A 22987-nucleotide genomic window follows, 5' to 3' on the forward strand; every position below is an offset into this window, starting at 1 on the left:
TACTGGGGATAACTCGGGTCCTTGCACTTGCGAGGCAGGCAGCAGAACCACTGAGCTAAATCCCCAGCCCATTATATAACTATTTGTTGTAAAGTATTGTACAAATTTTTGTTTGTCCTATAAATATTGTGGGGGTTTTTTTTTTGTTTTTTGTTTTTTTTCTGTACCAGGGATTGAACTTGGGCCCTTGGGCTTGTGAGGCAGGTGGTAGAACCATTAAGCCAAATCCCTGGCCCTGTTGTCTTCATTTTGATGTTTAAATCATCTCATATTTGGACAGAGGAAAATCCTTGAGTTTGGTTCCTGTGTCCTTTTGACATTTTCCTATCATTTTTTTTGAGAATGTCATGGTAGACATTTAAGAGGGGAAGCTGAGTTGGAGAGATAGATTGATTATCATATTCAATTTACTAGGAGATCAGGACCTAAAAAAATAATATATATGAGCACAAAGAGTTTTGGTGGTAGAGAAGAGTGGAAAACAGCTCCTATAAGGAACTTCTACTATCTTTTTGAGTATCATTTTAGGCTGAGCCTAAGGACACACAATAGAGATGTTTTATGGGCAGCTTTAGGTATGTACCCAGAGTCCAGGATATTGGTACTTTATTTCTATGTCTTGGGCATGTGTGTCTGCTGAAATACACACACAGTTTGGAATGAATGGATGAATGCTGGCTTCCAAAACTACAGACAGGGCTTGTGTCATTCATAGCTTCTTTTTCCTCTCAGCCATGTCTATGTCTCAGAGTCCCACACCTTCCCAGAAAGGGAGTTCTGGAGACCAGGAGATGACATCCACAATTCACAATACAGGGTTCCAGGTGAGTTGTGCACTTCTTACTAAAATGCCACAGCTCTGGTTGTTAGTGGTTTTAGTGGCTACCCTATGTCCCTACTGTTCTGTAGCAGTTCCTGTTAAAAAGCTTGCCTCACGTTCTTTTGCATGGTGTCAAATTGATCCTTCTTATCCCCCAGGAAATCTAATGCACTTTCCTCCTCTCCCCAGTTATTCAGATCGCTTTCCTTACTACATTCCTATCTCTTAATGCTCTCATCACACTGGCAGGTCTCTGACATTGTGGAACAGTTCCAGGCCTCAAATGATGATTTTGTTTTATTTCAGACTTTGGAGAAGATTGAAGACATGGCTGTATCCCTTATTCAAGAGGAATGGCTTCTAGATCCATCAAAGAAAGATCTAAGTAGAGAGAACAGGCCAGAGAATTGTAAGAACATGTTCTCCCTGGGTAAGAAGAGCTGAATTTAACCACTGAAGATTTTGTTGGTTTCTTTTTATGTGTGTAGTAGCGTAGTAGCTATGAGCTTACTGGAAAATATAATTAAGTTTAAACTCAGGCTCCAGCAGAGGGTTACAAGTTTGAGACTTCTCGAGATGTAAACTGAACCTTTGTTTTCCAACCCAGGAATTCCTCACAGTTTGTATTTGGGTATTGTTCTGTTTGTCAGTTGGAAATTAACCTCTGTCTAGCATTTCTCTGTCATGCATTTCTTCTCCCAGTTCCTATTAGAGCTTTACGGGATTTTCTCATCTAATATACTGTTCGTCCTCCCTTTCCATGACTGTGTGGTGCATTTGCCCTTTTCTGTCCCTCTCCTCAGACCTCGATATTCCCATGTTTCTTCCCACTCCTCGGCTTCCACTGCTCTTCAGTTGATCTCTTCCCAACTTTATTCCCCCCTTAGTAACCCTTTTTTCCATGGAACTACTTCCTCATTTGGCCTGTGGTGTTTCTCTTTTATTCCACACAAAACTCTTGTCTACTATGCAGGAGACAGAGAAGTTTTGTGTCTCCTTATAGCTGTCTCGTGTATAGTTTTTTTGTTTGTTCGTTTTAGTATATCTAATATGAAGCTATTCTGGCTTGATGTTTATTACATTTTTATTTCAGGTGGTGAGACCAGGAATGAGAACAAGGAATTGACTTCAAAACAGGTAATATCTGCTGGAATCCAGCCCCATGAAGAGACAGCTGCCAGATGCAACGGGGATGTTATCAGGGGTCTTGAGCATGGAGAACCCCAGGACCTTCTGGGCAGATTAGAGAGGCAGCGGGGAAATCCCCCCCAAGAAAGACGACATAAATGTGATGAATGTGGGAAAAGTTTTGCTCAAAGCTCAGGCCTTGTTCGCCACTGGAGGATCCACACTGGGGAGAAGCCCTATCAGTGTAACGTGTGTGGTAAAGCCTTCAGTTACAGGTCAGCCCTGCTTTCCCATCAGGATATCCACAACAAGGTAAAACGCTACCATTGTAAGGAGTGTGGTAAGGCCTTCAGCCAGAACACAGGCCTGATCCTGCACCAAAGAATCCATACTGGGGAGAAACCGTATCAGTGTAACCAGTGTGGGAAGGCATTCAGCCAGAGTGCAGGCCTTATTCTGCACCAGAGAATCCACAGTGGGGAGAGACCCTATGAATGCAGTGAGTGTGGGAAGGCATTTAGTCATAGCTCACACCTCATTGGACACCAGAGGATCCATACTGGGGAGAAGCCCTATGAGTGTGATGAGTGTGGGAAAACCTTCAGGCGGAGCTCACATCTTATTGGCCACCAGAGAAGCCACACAGGGGAGAAACCCTACAAGTGCAATGAGTGTGGGAGGGCCTTCAGTCAGAAGTCAGGCCTCATTGAACACCAGAGAATCCACACTGGAGAAAGACCCTATAAATGTAAAGAATGTGGAAAAGCTTTCAATGGGAACACTGGCCTCATTCAGCATCTGAGAATCCATACAGGGGAGAAGCCCTATCAATGCAATGAGTGTGGGAAAGCCTTTATTCAGAGATCAAGTCTCATTCGACATCAGCGAATCCACAGTGGAGAAAAATGAATCCATAGTTTAGGAAGCCTCAGTAACAGTTTGAGCATTATGCAGCATGAAAACCATACACTGGTGGTGAAGTCTTTCAGTAGTTTAAAAAAAAAACAAAAACAAGAATGATGGTAACATCTAGAGGCAGCAGGGTTAGAATAGCTCTTGAGTAGGTTGGGCTGAGTGCCTGGACACAGACGGATTAGCTTGACTTCTTAGGAGGTTTGATGGAGTGGACTGTCCAACAGCCTGACACATCTCTTAGAAATTTAAAATAGCACTAGAGCTTATCATGGCTTAAGACACTAAACTTTGTCTTTTCAGTGAGTAGCTATAAGTTTGAGAGAGGCTGCTGCTCCTAGCTCATCTGCTTCTTATCCTGTGATCTCCCATACATTCCCCTGAAGGTGCCCTCGTGCTCTTCATCTAAGAAGCTGCTGTAGCATCCCAGGCAGCCTCTCCCTGAGATTTATTTGTAATTAGCTTCTTAAGAGCCTAGATCTAGGGAGGTTTTTATAGATACAGTTTGTTTATGCTTAAGTGTTTCATTTTTTTATTCTAATGTTCCTTCTAGTTGGTGGAAATCCATATTCCCATGCAGACCCAGAATACTATATTTTTAACAGCACTGCAACATTTTGCTTCATTTGTCACGCTACTGACTCCACTGAGTCACTGAGCATCTGTGTGTATCCTTCACCACCCTCATCCCAGTACCTGTGTCAGCAAAGGAAGGGGACACATTAGTGATGGTTGTGGGAGTGATACAGAGAAAGGAGACTCAACCTGGCTGTTCTTGAGCTTGGACATTTGTCCCTTGTGGTGACCTCTGTCCTTCCATTTCCCCACTGTACTCTGGGGTACAAACGGTATTTTCACTGCCTTAGTTATGGCATCATGTAGGACAAAAAGTAGGCAGAGTAATGAAGACACAAAAAGTGTTCAAAAGACTTACATCATCCCTTCGGCCAATTATGTACTGCTCTCTCAGGTTCGTATCCACCTGCACAACTCTTGACTAGAGGGGCTCTTGCCTCTGTGGTTTCCATGGACCCACCTCAGAAGGCTGCAGCACTTCACACGTCACTCTCCATCAGGTCCTTGCCATTTGCTTGTATGATTTAATAGCCTTGTTAACAATCTGTCAAATACCTTACCTCACAATTCCCCTTTCTTCTGAACTCTGGTACACTCCATCAGTAATCAGCATTTCTAATCTCCTAACAATACACACAATTAACCCTGTAGGGGTTGAGGTCCAGCGCTAGCAATATGTAAGAAGAATTTGTATCTCTCAGGTCAGCCATGACCTCCAAAGGGTAAAACTATGAGCTCCAGAAACTATGTATCATCTTTGAGGGCTTTTACTATTCCAGGGGATTCATATAGCAATGAGATTGGTTTTTTCTAATTAATTAAGTTTATTGGGACATTTTAGATATACATAATGATCACAGTCATCATTGGGAATTTGTACCTGTACGGGATATGTGTTTTGTTTTGTTTTTTTTGTTTTTTTTTAGTACCAGGGATCAAACTTGGGTCCTTGTGTTTGCAAGGCAGGCGGTGGAACCACTGAGCTAAATCCCTGGCCTCTGTACAGGATATATCTTGATTGAGACTGATTTAAAGTGACATGCCAGATTCAATATAGAGTATCCTTTAAATTGGTTAGTTCTCCATATTCTCAAGTACTATTATTTAATAGTGTTACTGTTCCTCCAAATCTGTAGGACATTCTTAGAAGTCCCATTTTATAAACCACACAAAAAAATCGTCTATTACTCTTGACTGAATTCTGTTTTGACCAATTGATTACCCACTTACTCATTGAATTTGGAATTCAATAACTTTTGCTTTCAAAAATTAACCCTCAAGAAAATTATCCCATCTATTCAGAAGACCAATTATATATGTTCTGACAAAACTTCCAAGAGAAATAATGCCATTTCACACTGTGACTGTCCTGAAAAGGTATAACAGTCGTGTTGTTTTCTGATCGATGTTAAAAATCAATTATAAAACCTCATTGAGGTTAACCTTTGATTCATAAATTCTTTCCCCATAATATCTTTATGTCCCTGTGAGCCACCTTGACCATTAACAATTCTGAGATTATTACTGTTTGTTTCATGGAGCCATTGGTACCCATTCCTCCCTTGTCATCCTGGTTGCCTTGGTTACTTTTTTCAGATTTGTTCTTTTTATTTTCTTACCCTTTGTTTTTTTTCTCTCTTTTGTGTGCTGAGAATTGAACCCAGGGCCTTGTGCCTGCTAGGCAAATTCTGTACCACTGAACTACATCTCCCAGCCCCTCTTCTTTTTTGACACATAAATTACCATTCCTATTTCCCTGCTCTTGAAATTTTCACAAACCAGAAACAAGTAAATCTGGTATCCAGGTCCTTGTCCTTTGCTTTGGTTGTGCCTTATCCTCTGTGCTACTGATTCTGCCTGGTCCCAGTGCTCCACTGTGTGCAGCTCTTTCATAAGGTGAGTCCACTGTCAGGGAAGCTGCACGTACACCCACACATGCATATGTATGTACACCTTTCAGGTTCTTCAGATGAGCACTTGTCATCAGTTGCAATAAAAAGCTTTTTAGCAGAGCAACATGATGAAATGCCTATATTCTGGCATCTCTTGGCAGCAGTATGCAGAGTAATGTATAGCCAGATCACTTAAATCTCAGAATTATTAATTAAACATCTGTCATAATTCAGAGAAAGTAACATGACTAAGATGAATGGCATCTGTTCTCTCTTATTTTGCAGATTTTGATTGTGAACTTTACACTGGTATTTTTTGGCTCATTCTTAGCTTCTCATTTTAGCATCTGGCATGATACTTGTGTAATTCTGTTGCCATCCAACAGTCTTGGGAGAGGCACTGAAGATCAAAGATCTCAGTGAGGCAGGCCAACTGGTATGGTAGAAATACAGTGCTTTACTAGCTAGCCGTTTTACTTTACGCTTGGTTCCAAGTTCCAGGTGATATCAGCTGCCAAACCCTATATTAAGCATCTCCTGCCTATGATGGATTAAGTTTCTATCCTACCAGTCTGGCTGTAGAACCTGTGCTCCTGACCACTGCTCTGATACCTACAATGAACACTCTAACCAGTCATTTAGAAAGCACATAAGTCAGGTTATGAGAGGTCCTGGGTAAGGTAATGTCTAGAAGGTGCAAATCAATTGCAGTTCCTGGAAAATTGGTTGAAAATAGCATTTGGAGTTACACCATCTTTAAATGATGCTTTTGATGCATTCTACAAAGCTAAATTATATAAATAAAACATGTTTAAAAGAGTACCTGGGAGGATCAAGCAGTAATAACATACATTCTGATACATTTCCCTCTCAACTGCCTAAGGAACAGTAAAATTCTGGAGGAAAAAATAAATCCATGTTCTGGGCTGGGCAGATGGACAGTGAAGATGACAATAGTTAAATTCATGTGCAACATAAAACATGGAAACTCCACCCTGTCACCCATCTCCACCTGCCATTCTATTTTTCCTCAGTCATTACTGATTTTTCCAACATCTTCTATTTTTAATCAGTTTTCTCCTAAATTTAGTCTTAAAATTTCTCATTTTTTTGTTTTTGTTTTTTATTTTTTACTCATCATTCCGTTAAAATATCCTAAGGCTCCTTTTGTATAAATACTAAGGCTTTTAAAAGGTTCTTGTTCTTAATCTCATGTATATCTCTTTTTTTGGGGGGGGTTGGGGGGTGCTACCGGGAATTGAACTGAGGACCTTGCGTTTGCGAGGCAGGCAGAACCACTGAGCTGAATCCCTGGCCCAATACATCTCTTACTGTTGAATTTTTTCCCCTTGATTTCAGGAATTCTCTTCACCTTTGGTTCCTGGGATCCTTTTTGTTCAATATTTAGGCTTTTCTTTTTTAGTTTTTTTCTTCCGCTCTTTAGTCAGTAATGTATCTTATTGTTGTGCTCTCTGTTTTCTATATCCTTGTTTGTATTGTTTATATGTTTGAGTGACTTCATATTTCCCATTCTGTGTAACATCTCATGATATGTGGGATTTTCCACCGATATGTATACAAGTTGATACTGAAAACAAAGCTTATTACTCTCTTATCCTCTCATTTTTAATTTTTGCAGTATCAAGGATAAACCTAGGGCCTTGACACTAAGCTACCACAGCTTTTGTTATTTTTTTTACTTTAAAACAGGTTATTGCTAAGATGCCTGTACTAGGCTCAAACTTGTGATACTTCTGCCTTCACCTTCAAGATAATAAAGTTCATGTACTGCTATACCTGGCTCTCATTTTCTGCCCTGAAAAGACTCATCACCATTTTTTTTTTAAGTTATATCGTCATCCTTGACCACTATTCTCCTTGTCCATAATCTTGCTGTCAAGCCAATTCTAGTTTCTTTAAGCCTTAATCTTTTACTTCTCTACCACCTCCTTATGTCCTTTCATGCAGGTACACATCACATAAGGCCTAGGTTAGTGTAATTCTTTTCACTTTGCTTGCTCTCTGTCCTCATCTTATATAAAACTTCTGAAGTGATGCTCTTCAAACTCCATTTTCATGATGCTTCATTTTCACTGAACATTGAACAGGTAACTCCTTTCAGAGCAGTGACGTTCCAGGTTCTCCATTACCTTGTCCTCCATGCCTAACCTGCCTCAGCTTCATTACTCTCGCATGTTTACTTTGACTCATCACATGCAAACTTCTACAGCTTTCTACTGCTATCCTATAAGCCCTTGCCTCTGTGCCTTTATCATGGTATTGTTTTGTTTAGCCCCAGCTCATGTTCATTACTCCCTTCAAAACCTATCTTCCTTTCTACCTTCTGAGTGATTCCCCTGATGGACTTCACTCACACCGAGACCTCCCTTAGTCTGTGCTGCCTCGGCACTCCTCTTGAGTTTCTACTGTGATCAATGCACTTACTAATATGTTGCTCTGCAATTATTTTCTAGAAGTCTGTGTTGTAGTTTTACATTTGTATTTATTTCCAGAATTAAACTGTAAGCTCCTTGAGGGCAGGAAAAATATTTCATATTTGTATCATTACCCCTTAGTGCCTAGTACAGTGCTGAGCACATAGTAGGCATTGAATAAATGCTTATTGAATGATGGTGTGGATTATTTGTGGTGTTATGTGTAGACATTTTTAAGCAACTTTCAATGATAGGCGTACCACTATGTGCCCCAAAAATGCTGAGGTATTTCTGTAAAATATACAGTAGTAGTAGTACATCAGAATCTGACTCTCCCTTAAGAGTAAAGTGGAGACTTGACTTAGAAACTCATTAGGTTCCCAAGGGCTGGTTGTGACTCAGGTTGGTCAACTGAAGGCTTAGGCTCCTCTACACAGTCTCTCTCCTGTATACTGGCAGATCTCAATGTCCTTAGAGTTGATCCAGGATTCCTCATTTAACCCCCCATAGAAAAGGATATTTAAATGTTCTTCCAGAACTCTTTAAGGTTGAAATCTGTATCTGAGACCATCTGGAAGCATAAACGGTGAGCATTCAGGTTGTAGTTCAAGATTTTGGTCATAAGTTAAAACTAAAATTTTGGTCATAACCCAAGTGTTCGTCAGACCTGTTGTAACTCGAGGGTCCACTTTAAAGCCCAAAAAATCCAACTCTAGGAGGGTATATGTGTTTAAGGTTGAAATCTGAAGCTCTCTTGTTTGCTTGGCTGGATTCATTTATGGATAAAGAAAATAGAAAACACTAAAGACTATTGTGTGGAAGTTAAAATGATAAAAGTGCTTGAGAAAAATAGGCTGTTGTATCTGAGGTTAGATCAGTAGTTAACCATTGGGGAAAATTTAGCTGTGTGTAGAGACACTTGGTTGTACCATTCATTGTTGGGCCGCTGAGAATCTAGTAGATATACCTGTTAAACAGCCTACATGCACAAGACAACCTCACAGTAAACATTTATCTGGTCCAAAATGTTTAACCTGCTTTAGATTTAAGTAAATAGGAAGAAGAAATATCAAATGATAGCATTACAACTAGGATTTCCCCAGCTTTAAGGGACTCCTACAAATGTATACTTTGTGGTTTCTAAGATTAATAAAGAAGCCTTAATGTTTGAAGTTAATAGCAACATACATGTCAGGGTCTTGATAAACTTTTGACAATGCTTTTTAAAAGCTGACTCAGTTCCATGGTACCACGCTTGCCTCCCAAGTGCAAGGTTCCGAGTTTGAGCCCCAGTACCCCCCAAAAAAAAACAGTAACCGTATTTGTGAGATACAGTGTGACATTTCAATACATGTATATGATTTATAATGATTAGGTCAAGATAATTGGCATAGCTGTCACCAGACACTTTGTGTTGGGACATTCAAACTCCTCTACTAGCTCTTTTGAGTTGGTGTCACCTGTAGCTATCCTACTATGCTTTAGGACATGAGACATTATTCCAGGCCTACAGAGGTAGCCCAGTGGAAGAGTACTTGCTTAGCATGCACAAAGCGCTAAGGTTCAGTCCCCAGCACAATAAAAAAAATAAAGAAAAAAAAAGTTATTCCTCCTATCCAGCTGCACTCCTATGCTCATTGCAAGGATTTATTTAGTTGCTTTCCCAGTATCAAGAGTAATGCAGTCCTTGTGGCAAGTGTTGGGAGTACAAATCTAGTTCTAACCTTCCATATCTTGTCTCATTACCTCAGCCTCCACACACGGAGCAGGGGAGGCAATCTCTTTTAGCGGGGAGAGGGGGGCTGCAATGTATGAACAGTGTAGCTCTGGGGACAACAAGGGCCCTAAATAGTCCCTTGGGGAGCTACTAGAAAGGAGTAATTACCAACTCCAGGAAAATCACAAATCACAATGTTTGCCCATAAAATTCAACACTATGTTAACCCTACTTTTAAAGCACATGAGTCAGGGAAACGTGATTCCCTAAATTTAAAAGCAGGCTAAATACTAAGTAGTACACAGCCCCAAGACGTGGTGCATACTTGTAGTCCTAGCTCGGTAGGCTGAGGCAGGAGGGTCACCTCGAGTTACAGACCAGCTTGGTCTACATAGAGAATTCAAGGCCAGCCTGAATTGCATACTGAGACTGTCTCAAAATAAAGTAATAAAAGTCTCCGCTTGATCAGTGGTTCTTAAACAGGTTTAGTAACACTGGACTCCAGGAGTATCAGTTTAAATGTGTGGTGCGCCGAAGAAATAACTACATTGTTCCACTGCATTTAAATATTCAGCCTATAAAACGATACTTTGAGCTATTATTTCTTTTTCCAACCCATTTTGAAAATGGAGGCCAGGAGAGGCCACTTACACGGAGTCATTCATTTAGTGCTTTATGTGTAAGTAGAATCCAGGTTTCTTGAGGCCGTTCTCATTTCATTTTTGACTAGTTAGGCCCCACAGCTGATCCTCATAATTCCAAGTATCTCACTTGAGGAATTATTCCTTTTATTTTTCTACGTCCAAACCAGCATGCTGTGATATCTTGAATTAAAATTCATGAGTAGCCCGAGAGATTGTACACTAACGCAGTCATGTTTTGGAAGCCCTGCGCTAGTGTCTGAACCCTAATCTTCGAGACAGCGCAAAGAATATACATCCCTGGCTTTCAGGTCACTAGTCATGAAAACCAGCGTTCCTGTGGCACCGTGTGTTGATCTGGGATTCTGCAGGCCCCATCTGCATCTTCCAGCTGTAGATGCTTCCCAACCGCGTCCTTAAGTCCCAAGATTTAAGGGAGACCCTACCTTGGCAGAAACTCAGGAAGCAAAATCATTATTGTTAGAAGCTAAGTAGGCAAAGGGTTTTGTCTACTGGCTGAGGAAGCAGGGAGGAAAGGGAAACCAGCGTCTCCTCCAAGCTTGCGTCATTAAGCCCCGCCTCCTTCCGGCCCCCTCGGGCAGCCTCGGAAGTGCTTGGAGACTTCCGCGGGGCTTTCTGGGAGTTGTCAGCTGTCTGCTCCGGAAGGGAAATGGATGTTCTCTGCAGACTTCTTCCCTGGAGGGCCTGGTGTCCACGGCTCAGTGGCTCTGCCTCCTTTTGGGACTGTACCCTTGTCCTGCCATCTATAGAGTCCTAACCACAAGTGCGCTCCCTGTACAATTGGTATCACTGCCTGCCAATCCGCAACTAGCTTTTCCAACAAAAGACAAAACTGTAGGTGCTCTAAATTTAAGAAAGACTTCCATTTCTTGGTCTCTTGACATCTCCTTTTGAATGCAAAATAGATACCTATTTCAGCTTCTAATGGTCGCTTTTCCCTTTAGCAGTCACCTCCATCCACACCAGCGACACCTTCAAAAAACCTTGAGGCCGTTCTCATAAGGTCCGACGTCCTCCCCAGGACTTGCCCTCACAGACAAATTAGCTCCTTATTTAATTTTATACCTTTTTTTCTCCATAATAGTCTTCGTCTTTCTCTTTTCTTTGAGTAAAATAATGTTTCTTTTACAGAAGTGTGCCTGGACAAGACGCCTCAAAAAGAAATCTTACTGAACTGCAGACTATAGGAAAGGTGCATAGCTGCAACTTTAGAGAAGCTGGTTTTGCTGGTCCCAATAATTTTTTTTTCTTTTTTTGTGTCAGGGATCGAACTCAGGACTTCGCACTTGCATTTGGCAGGTGCGGTGCCACTGAGCTAAATCCCCAGCCCCCAAGGATTCTATTAACAGGATTCTCCAGGCCAGCACCGTTTGAGCTGGCTCCAGCAACTCTGTTGACATTGGCTGAAGCCAGTTCCTGACCGTCCCACCTGAGGAACATCAGTTCTGGTACTGGGAAGCAGTACTGGTAGGGGAGTGGGGATTCTAGGTTGCTAGGTTATCTTCGAGGAAGTAGCTAAACGTTGAGGAAGTGGATGGACCCAGATAGCAGGTGGGAAGGAAGAGGTATTTATAAAACCACCTTAAAACTTGTAGTGTCTTAAAAGATTTCTCTGGCTGTCTTCCCTACTCTTAAGTCTAAAATCAGACTACTTGTGATTTTGGCCAATTTACAAAATGTTTCCTTTATTTCCTCGTGTATAAATGAGGATGATAAAAACCATTTTTTGAGAGCTGGTAAGAGGATCATATAAACATTCCTGATACAGGGATGGAGATTTAGCTCAGTGGTTTCTCCACCTGCATTGCAAGCTCAAGGACCTGATTTTGATTCCTGGTACCAAAAAAAGAAAAAAGAAAGAAAAAAAAAACCCTGACACACAAGTACTATCCAGATATTCACTGTAATTATATCTTCCTTGCCTCACCTCCTTGGGATGACCTGTTCTGCTTTAATTTCTTGCTTTCTATAATGATTCCATCATACATTCATATGTTTAGTTTTTTTTCTGGGTCCCAACTCTTGCACATAGAAAATAACCTGCCAAAAAAATGCCAGCTCAGGGATCAGAGGAAGAATAATTCTCTCTCCAGTGCCACTGGGAACACACCATTGAAATGTCAGTTGAAGAGATTCTTTCCTCTACTTGACAGCTGTAAACATTAAGCTTTGGTATTCTGGTTTCCTCTTGAAATAAGGGGCCTATAGACTGTCCCCTTTTCCATCCCCTTCACTGGTAAAGTTTGAACTCACAGTTTCTAGCACATGCTGTATGGTTGAGCCACATCCCCAGCCCAAGCCTCTAAAAACAAAACAAAAGAAACTACTACTTAGTGGAATCAGGATTGAAAGGGGTCTCGAGCCCCCTTTGGGTGCCCCTTACCCAATTATACCACTCACGCACCGAGAGGTCCGGCAGGAGATTTTTATTATGGGGAGGTGAGCAGGAGGCGGAGGGCAGAGTGAGAAGAGGAAGTACTGGGATACTTATAGGGCGGGCAGCGGAAGATCCTTCCTTGAGAGGAGCGGTCTTTGTTATCCTATCGCAAGCCAGGTTGTCTTTTGAATTTCGCACTTTGGAGAGGCTCTAGTTTCGCGCTTTACAATTTCGGCGGGAGAAAGGACTCAGAGTCGGGAAAGAACCCGGAAGTAAAATATAAAATGGCTGGGGCGGGTTATATTTTAACATGTGCGATCTCCTAACAAGGATGTCCTGAATGCTTCAGACTACTAAGAGGCTGGAACAGGAAAAATCCAACTCAGCTCTATCATTCCCACAGTTTCATTGTTCAGGAGCTCCATGTTTATTGACCATTGTCCGAGATAAGGTCTTAATATGTTCTGAATATTTTGTCTTTGACTTTTACTTGAGGGTTTGTTTTTTTTTTTTTTTTTGCAGTAATTTTGTTTTTTTTTATTTATTTATTTTGGTTTTTTGAGACAGGGTCTCACTATGTAGTTGAGACTGTCCTGGAACTCACTCTGTAGCTCAGGCTAGTCTAGAACTCACAGCTATCCTCCTGCCTCAGCCTCCCAAGTGCTGGGATTACAGGCGTGCACCACCACGCCTGGCCCTATTTTGCAGTAATTTTTATTCTATGGGTCAGATTTATCCGTTTTTAAATTTATGGCCTCTGGATTTGGGCTCATCATTAGGAAGATCTTTCTACAGTGAGGTTATAAAAGACACTTGCTTACACTTAACATCTGATACGTTTATGGTTTTATTTTTTAATATTCAGAACTTTGATTTGTTGAAAATACTTCCTAGTATGTAGTGAGGTAGGAATCCAATTTAATGCCTTACTGGATGATCATCCAGTTTCCCCATACATTTTACTTCTTTTCATGTGTGCTATTTCTATTACACCTTGTTTCTGCGTGTGATGGTGTCTATTGCAGGACTTTCTATTTTGTATCATTTGCCTGGAGACACAATTATGTCTTCTTTAAAATCCTTAGGACAGGTCCCCCCTTAAATGACCTTTTTCTTTTTCATTTTTTTTACAGGTATTATTTTTCTATTTAAATGCTAAAATCTTCTTTAAAAATTGATATTTTTATTGAAATGGTGTTAAATTTATGAATTAATTTTGAGATTAGGCTCTAAATCCTAATCCCTGCCCACTGAGAGGCACACGTCTCACGGTTCACACCACCTAGGCTGTTTCATTAGTTCTCACTTTAGAAAATGTATTTGTCAGTTTATATGAGAGGAGGGCTTTAATGTCTGCCCTGCAGGGTAGACGGAAATAAAAGGTATAAGATTCCTTCCACAGGGGAAGTGAAATCCTTCCTTCAATGCCTTCTGTCGGTTGGGGGACCAGTGAGAGGGAAGCCTCGGGGATCCTAGAGCGGAAACCAGGTGCCCTCGCCGGAAGTCGGCTGTTCGCTATAGCTTGCTACCCAGTTCTCCGCCGTGTCTCGCAGGTCGATGTTCGCGGGCGCGCACAGTCCTGGCTGCCTGGACAGGCGCGGGTTGGAGAGGTTTCGGCCTGTTAATCCTTGTCCCTCCAGTCCCTTCTGGCTCGTGTCCCCTTTCCTCTTCTCCTCTTCCCTTCCTGCACAGCGAAGGCAGCCAGCTCTCGGTCCAGCACCGCCACTCTGCCCGGGCTCCTTAGCCCCTCTTCACAGCAGTGGCCCACTCACATTGCTTACCAGGCTGAGTTCCATCGGACGAATGGAGAGACCTGGTTTTCACTTGGCCCTGGGTCATGCGCTCTCCCTTGTATTGTTTTGAGGTTTTGTCTGTAAACTGTAAGTCAGTTGGGATTTCACCGGGTTTGTTTTGTTTCGTTTTTGTTCGGGGGTTTTATGGTGGTGTTGTCGCACCGAATAATGGGGTTTGGAGAGGAAGAGCACAGAGTAAAATGCCATTTTGATCACATCAAGGGTGCAGACTGACAGTTGATCATGTTGAGATTTATAAAGTAGAAAAGATCAGAGGAAGGCAATAGTAGTAATTTGAGTTTAGAGCAAATTTATCTAGTTTGTAAACAAAATTGAGTTTGTTCCCAGGGCTAAGAGAATGGCAGCAGTTTCATGCATTAGTCTGAACTATAGAGGAATGAACTGGTGGGACTTCCTGAAAGGATTGCTGTGTCACAATTGCAAAAGAGAGGACTGTTTCTAAGATACCGTTTATCGTAGCACCAGTAGCTGCTACAGCAGCAAAGATCGGCATTTTTTACTTCATGTCTCTTCTATCTCAAGTAGTGTGGACACGTCAGTTGAGAAACGTACCTGCCGATGTATTGTCATCTTTTGAAACTTAAGAGGTAAATTTCTGTTCCTCTATATTCTCTGTTCTTGTAATGCTTCATCTACCATATCTTCAAATGTGTTCAATTTCTATGATTTTCTAATTAATGATAAAAATTCTTCAAAGGTAGGAACTATATTTTCTTCTGGTGTTAAGGTTCAAACCCAGGGCATATGCATACTAGGCAAGTGCTTTATCTCTATCATTGAGCTACATACCCAGCCCTCATGATTTTTAAATAGGCCACCAAAACTGAGCTAAATCCCTGGCCCTGTATTCAGGATCTTTTAAAGATACCTTTATAGAAGATAGGCTTTAATACCTAAGTGAGTTAGCTGTTCATTGCAGTATCTACAATGTTAACTGTGTCTTAGTACAAGCTGAATGAAACCATTTTATCTTGTTATTAGATGATTGATGTGTCACAAGATTACTGAACATGTTTGAAAGCCCCTGGTTAAGTCTATATTATGTTATATTGATTTAGCAGCAAGAAATACATTTGAAAAATACATTTATTACTTCAGGAATCAAGACCACAGTTGTAAATGAGGTTTCAACATTAAAGGGAAGATTTTTGTAAGGATGAACCCACACCAAAAGTTCTTGAGCAAATATAATGGGAATTCTTTACAGATTCCTGAATATAAAAAGGTCTCTCAGTTTGAGGACCAGTTAAAAAACCCTGAAGACAGGCCTACAGAAGAAAGAGAGTATAAATGCAGTGAATGTGGAAAGAAGTTTGCCCATAGCTCGGGCCTTGTTCAATATCAGAGAATCCACACAGGAGAGAAACCCTATGAGTGTGATCACCGTGGAAAAGCCTTCAGTGTGCGCTCAAATTTCACTCTAAACGAAAGAATCCATAGTGAGTATAAGAAAGCCTTCGGTGTGAGGGCACACCTGATTATACATCAGAGAATCCACACTGGTGAGAAACCATATGAGTGTGATGAATGTGGCAAAGCATTTAGTGTGAGCTCAGACCTCATCAAGCATCAATCAGAGAATCCACACTGGTAAGAAACCATATGAGTGTGATGAGTGTGGGAAAGCTTTCAGTGTGAGCTCAGTCCTTATCAAACATCAGAGAATCCACACAGAAGAGAAGCCATATGAGTGTAAGGAGTGTGGAAAAGGCTTCTATGTGAACTCAGCCCTCATTAACCATCAAAGGATTCACTGGAGAAAAGCCCTATGAGTGTGGGGAGTGTGGAAAAGCATTCAGTCAGATCCCAACTCTTATTCATCACCAGAGAATTCACACTGGAGAAAAACCGTATGAGTGTGATGAGTGTGGAAAAGCCTTCCGTGGAAGCTCAGATCTTACTAAGCACCAGAAAATATATGCCAAAGGAAAGTGTCATCCATGATGTATGTAGTGAAGATACTGAGAAGCCTCATCGTACATCAGAAGTAACTGTCAGACGTAAAGGACAATAAAATATAAAAGCTTTACTTGATATTTTAATCCCCTGGAATACTGAAGAAGTGAAAAGTCACTGAAAGTGACTCCATCAGCAGAATGTCTATGGCTGTAAGATAACTTCTGAGAATTCAGTCTGACAACTTGTCAGGTAAAGCCATTCAAAAATCATACTTCAGAATATAGGTTGTGTTTAGTAAAAGCTAATAATTATGTTTATTTCTCTTTGTGCAAGCCTTTGTTTTTATTGCTACCAGTCTTACAGATCAAGCATTAAATTTTCAAATTGGAAACATGTTGATTGATGAGAGAGAGACCATATATCCTCCTTGATTCTGAAAGTAGTGACCTGCTGGTCTGTCTTTGCTTTTGATGTACCTCTTGGTTTTCAGGGATGACTAACTACATGATTGACCTCCTTACAGAAGGCAGAATATCTCTAGGTAGGAATCCCAGTAGATAAGTTACTATAAAAAAAATAGTTTTGTTTTTTTTCTTAATAAGCCCTCGCCCCCGGGCAAGGTGGTGCACACCTGTAATTCCAGCACTTGGGAGGCTGAGGCAAGATTGCTGAGTTTGAGGCCAGCCTGGGATACATAGTAAGTTCAAGATCAGCTTGACCTACATAGTGAGACTTTATCTCAAAAAATCAACAAATAAATAAGCAAATAAAAAGCCCCAGACTTCTTGATTTGCTGACAAAAACAAAACAAAAAAACCCTTGAACTTGCCTGAAATTCCTCAACCAAAACAAAAATAATCTTGCAAGGAGCTTCTATTTCTGACACCTTATCCTTTCCTTGAGTATATTTCTGGGTGTGGTGTGGCATATGCAAAGGCTTAGAGATGAGGGGCCCAGGAGGAAGCTGGGCATGGTGGTACACACCTGTAGTCCCAACACTTGGGAGGCTGGGGCAGGAGGATGGCCCTGAGTTTGAAGCCAACCTGAGCAATTTAGTGAGTTCAAGGTCAGCCAAAACTACATAATGAGAACCTGTCTCAAAGAAAGACAAGAGGAAACAGATTTCATTGGAGTTGGCACTGGTTTTAGGGTGACTTTCAAGGATTTACTTAAGTGACTATGTGAGGCATCACACCTAATAGCAATGAGAAAAGCTCAGATTTGAAAGGTGGTAGAAAGTTCATGAGTTCAGTTTGGAACATGTTTTTGTTATTGTCTGTGGGACTCCCAGAGGACCTATCTAGCAGATTTCCTAATTGTAATCTCTAAACTGTATGTGAAACTCGGGCAAGGAATTTGGACTTTATAATTACTTTATAGTTTTTTTTTTTTTTACCCCTTCTCTATTTTAACTGTGATTTCTCATTTCTGGTTAAAAAATCCTGAAATTCTTCTGATCCTTGAAAGTTAACTTAAGAGAGGGTCTAGATAAATACTAATTGATAGAAATTGCAGGTTGCTTTCATCCACATTCTGAACAAGTGGCAGGTGACACTCTCTGGCTAGGTGAAAGGATATCCATGCCTCATAGAGGAGCTGTGTCACTGCTTCAGGCAGGTCACCATGAAGCTGTGAGCCAGCTATGATCACCAGGCACTGAGGTTACAAATATAAGTAAGAAAGCACATTAGAAAGTCTCAGTGTTGATGTAGTGCTACCACCCTTTCCAAGTCATTAGGCCTGAATTGAAGGCAGAGAACATCATGGTTCTGGAGCTCATTTTTTATGTTTTCAGTCCTGGAGATCAAATCCAGGGCCTCACACGTTATGCAAGTATTCCACCACTGAGCTACACTAAGTTGAAGAGAAAGAACTTCATTCAGAACATGAGAATGTTAGAAAAAATTTAATACATACTTATAGGTAGGGGTGAAGGGCCTCAGCAGAACACCAGGAGGTTATCCTTGATGTGCTCCTTTGAAGATGTAAATTTCTTTGCTCTGCTTCCTGCCTTTGGCAATCAAAAGAGGCTGTGGTTTCTTCTTGATGTGCCATCACCCCAGTTCTATACTCTGGATTTTTGAGTCAAGATCTCACTGTGTAACCTAGTTTTCATTGTGTCTACTTCAGCCTCCCATGCCACTGGGATTACAGTGCACCACCAAGCCTGGCTCCATTCCTATACTCTTCAGTATTTGCCTTTCTGACCCCTCCTACCTTGGTTTGTTTCTAGGATGGAGATATGGAGATAGTTCTTTGGGTGAAGAATACTCTTCTGGAATCAGCACTGAATACTGACCCATCCCACTCAAAACCAGCTCAACTATAAATACTAAGCAGTGAGTGGTAAGTACTCTGAAGACTTTAAAAGAGCAGACATTCTGGAAAAAGAAATTTCCTTTATTGAAGAATTCAGTGTGAGGGGTGCAGAGTATATACATGACTATTCCTTGTGAGTTCAAAGTAAGGTATTAATGACTTTTTATTCAAGCCTTGTGCTAGGTATTAGATTCAAAAATAAATGAAATCAAGCAGTCAAGTCTCAAGGGGCTTCTACTCTTTTGGGGGACAGAGAAAGCAGACTAGATAGAAAAGGATAATAAAACCACTGGATGTGTACAATATTCTGCTCTAAGGAAAGTGTGATAAGTACTCATGATATAGTTGGGAAAGTTTCAAAGGAGGATGAAAGCTTGGAGTGGGTTTGAAGGGCTGAGTTCTTAAGCCCTGTGAAAAAGAATGAAGGAAGGTACAATGAGAATAGCATGCAAGAAAGCATAGTACATCTGGGGGAGAAGATAAAATTTTCAATGACTGCTCATAGAATGCACATAAGGAAGTAATATCACCATGGCCAGACTGTGAAATACATTGTTTGCTACCATGGTGAAACATGTTCTCTGTGGCAGTGTTTTTCAACACTGTGAAGTAGGAAATGCCTTTTACACTGTGATTCAGTGTACTGTTGCTGGGGGAATTGGTCCTCAGTGGGCATTTTACATTCCTACCTATCCTGCTGGGTGTGCCTACACTGCAAAGACAGGGCAACTCTTTTACCTAGGCTACCGTGGTTTATGCAGCTAGGAACTTTGCAAGACAGGGTTCCATCTCTTAGACAAAGAGGATGGGCTGGCCTCCTACTTACATATTGGCCGTCATTCTTTTTGGATTTTCCCATTCAGTTTTTATACACAAGGGCTGGGGATTTAGCTCAGTAGTTCGCTGGCCTGCCTCACAAGCACAAGGACCTGAGTTTGATCCCCAGTACCAAAAACAAAACAAAACAAAACAAAACAAAAAGCAATTCTCATACACAATATAGGAATTATTTACATATTCTGGATATGAGCCCTTTTCACAGGAAATGCAAATACTATCTCCTAATAGAATGCAGATTTACTGTATTCTATTAAGAGTGTCTTTTGTTCAGTATTATTTTTTTTTAATTGAGTTTATTGGTACAATCTAGGTCTACAATACCATTACATTCATTACTGGGATCCTGTACCCTAACATGACAGGTCTTGGTTCTCATTTTTTCCCCTTATTTAGTATTATTTTTTAAATTGTAATCTATTTCAGCTTCTCTGTCTTTTCATTTTCATGGATGTGTCTTATTTAGAGTTTTGTTTTTTTTGTTTTTTTGGTCTCAGGGATTGAACTCAGGCCCTTGTGCTTACAAGGCAGGTGGCAGAACCACTGAGCCAAATCCCCGGACCTTAAACTGTGTATCTTATAAAGCGTTTCGTTGTTTGTTTGTTTGTTTTGTTTTGTTTGTTTGTGTTTTGGTTTTTTTTGGGGGGGGGTTGAGACAGGGTCTCACTATGTAGTGAGACTGACCTGGAACTCACTATGTAGCTCAGGCTGGTCTCGAACTCACAGTGATCCTCCTGCCTCAGCCTCCCGAGTGCTGGGATTACAGGCGTGCACCACCACGCCTGGCCTGTTTTGTTTTTTTAAATGAAGAGTTCTTTCCACCTTGAAATCATGAAGAAGATAACCTCCATAATCTTAACAATGGTACAGTTTGCTTTCCCATTTACATCTGTATTCCATTTGAAATCTATTGCTATACATCAACATGTAAAGTCAGATTTCATTGTTTGCCCATATGCATATTCAGTTGATACTGCATTACTTACAAAAAAGACTGGTTTTTGCCAACTGTTCTACACTGCCACTTTGCCATATGTTAACTGCCCATACAGGAATAGATCTCTTTCTGATTTAGCTATCATGTTCCATGATATTAGTTGGCTAGTCCTGCATCAAAACCCATGTTTATCTTATTATCATAGCTTTGCATTATGTTTTGGGCTTCAGTGGAACAAATCACCCTACCTGAGGAGTCAGGTTCTAGGGCACATTTCTTCATGTGATGTTTCAGCCTAACTACAGGGAGTTACAAAGGCCTTACTTCTCATGAAGGAAAGCTACCCTCCCCTACATCAGACCTGTGGCACAGCCAGTGGACTGTAGCCTTGGAAAGGAATTGTAGTCAAAGACTCTGACCCCTGTTCAACCATGCCAATAGATGTATCTGCATTTCTAGCCCAGATACTTCATGCTTTTTTATTGGGGGCTTTCCCAAGTAAATCCGCTGAGACCCTCTTACTGTGAGAATGAAAAAAGAACAAAAAACAAACAAACAAAAAATACTGAAGGGAAAGAAGTCAGGCAAGGAGATATAGATAAAAGTAGAAAGGGGTATAAATGAACAGTGGAGAATTCCCTTACCATCTGAAAGCTGTACTGGGGTAAAAAAAAAGAAGTGAGTAATCGTGACACAAATACACAGACATGCTCATAAAAGAGAATAATGAGAATAGTGTTAAATAATGAGAAAAGAATGTGGGGTGTAATATATAGAAAGAATATAGCAAAGAGTAAAAACCAAAGAAAAACATTTTTAATATTTTAAAGTTTTAAAAAATTTAATTTTTGGGGGTTTATTGGGAGTCAAAATTGGGATCTTGCACTTGCAAGGCAGGCAGCAGAACCACTAAGCTAAATCACCAGCCCTAATTAATCTATTTTTTATCCCATCTTCCTGCTCAAGTCCCTTCCCCTCCCTATGTACAAAAGCTTTGTTTCCATTTTTTCCTTCTATTTTCACTTCCTTCCTTCCTCACTCACTCCTCCCTTGTTCCTGTTCCCACTTGAACACTTTCTGCCCACTTCCCAACATCCATTATATATCTCAGTTCTTGTTTCCACATTGAATTTCTCACACCAGAGAAACAATGTGGTATTTAGTGTGTCCAGTTCATTTCACTTAAGAGTATGGTCTCAAGATCCATCCATTTAGCTATAAATATCTGAAGCTTATCCTTCTTTGTGGCAGAGTAGTACTCCATTGTATTTTAAGAAATACATCTTTATCCACTCATCAGTTGATGGGCATTTGGGCTGTTTCAAGATTTAGCTATTACAAACTGTGCTGCAATAAACATGGGTGTGCATATATCACTGTGCTATGATGCTTCTAATACTTTCAGAAAGACACCAAAGAAGAGGTATAGCTGGGCCAAGTGGAACCTCTAGTTTTAGTTTTTCGAGAAATATCCACACTGATTTCCACAGCAATTGCACCAGTCTCCACTCCCACCAAAAGTGAAGAAAGATTCCTTTTTCCCTACAGCCCCTCTAGCATTTGTTACTGATTTGATTTCTTGATAGCACCCATTCTTTCTGGAGTGAGTGGAATCTCAGTGATGTGATAATTGGCATCTTTCAAATGACCAGTGATGCTGAACATTTTTTCATATATTTCTTTGCCATTTCGAATTGTTCATCTGAGAAGTATCTTCCTTTTTTTTTTTAATTGAGTTTATTAGTACAATCTATGTATACAATACAGTTACATTCATTACTGGGATCCTTTACCTTCACATGACAGGTCTTGTTCTCATTTTTTCCCCTTGTCTCTGCCCTCCCTTCACCTCCTCCCCCACTCCCCATTTACAAACACTTTATTTTCATTTTTTCATTTTCTCATATTTTTTGCTTTTCCCTTGTTCCCTTTCCCCTACCTTCCCACTTTCCCTACACTTTAGCCCTTTTCTTCCTATTTCACACTATTAATTATCCCATTAGGATCTTGTATACTATTACAGTTTTTCATGCCAGAGAGACTATTCGGTATTTATACATGTGTGACTTATTTATTTCACTTAAGCATATATCCTCAATATGTATCCATTTTCCTATGAATGACTCTAATTTCTCATTCTTTATGGCTGAGTATTATTCCATTTTATAGAAAAAACATTTCTTTATCCAGTTTCCAACAGATGGGCAAATGGGCTGTTTCCAAGTTTTAGCTATTACAAACTGTGCCACTATAAACATTGGTGCACATATATCACTATGATATTTTTCTTTTAATTCTTTTGGAAAGATACACAGCAGAGGGATGCCTGGAACCTCTAGTCCCAGCTCTTTGAGGTATCTCCATATTGATTTCCATAGTGGTTGCACCAGTCTGCACTCCCAACAACAATGGAGAAGGGTTCCTTTCTCCCCACAACCCCGCCAACATTTGTTATTGTGTGATTTGTTGATGGCAAATTTGTTGATAGCAAAGTTGTGGGGTGAGGTGGAATCTCAGTGTTGTTTTCATCTGCATCTCTCGAATAACCACTGATATGGAACATTTTTTCATATATTTACTTGCTGCTTTTACTTCTTTGTTTGAGAAATGTCTGTTCATTTCAGATACCCATTTTTGGATTGGGTCTTTATATTTGGGGGGG

At 40.6% G+C, this 22987-nt stretch overlaps 1 protein-coding gene and 1 long non-coding RNA gene across 2 annotated transcripts in view; both read left to right on the plus strand.

Annotated features, from left to right (window-relative positions):
- Nucleotides 1–16333, plus strand: part of Zkscan8 (zinc finger with KRAB and SCAN domains 8) — a 20852-nt gene extending 4519 nt beyond the window's left edge. Inside the window, 6 exon segments of the mRNA XM_010636275.3 lie at nt 733–824; nt 1127–1250; nt 1914–2797; nt 15643–15903; nt 15905–16086; nt 16088–16333. Coding sequence (XP_010634577.2) covers nt 733–824; nt 1127–1250; nt 1914–2797; nt 15643–15903; nt 15905–16086; nt 16088–16277 — 1733 coding nt within the window. The 3' untranslated portion in view covers nt 16278–16333.
- A 373-nt stretch (nt 16334–16706) lies between these two features.
- Nucleotides 16707–22987, plus strand: part of LOC104870603 — a 17117-nt gene continuing 10836 nt past the window's right edge. The window contains exons 1-2 of the long non-coding RNA XR_004516540.1: nt 16707–16773; nt 18466–18578. This is a non-coding gene — a long non-coding RNA (uncharacterized LOC104870603). The remainder of the gene's footprint in view (nt 16774–18465; nt 18579–22987) is intronic.

This window comes from Fukomys damarensis, unplaced genomic scaffold (genome assembly GCF_012274545.1).
Source record: "Fukomys damarensis isolate Sample0158 unplaced genomic scaffold, DMR_v1.0_HiC HiC_scaffold_10, whole genome shotgun sequence".
Classification (NCBI taxonomy): Eukaryota; Metazoa; Chordata; class Mammalia; order Rodentia; family Bathyergidae; genus Fukomys; species Fukomys damarensis.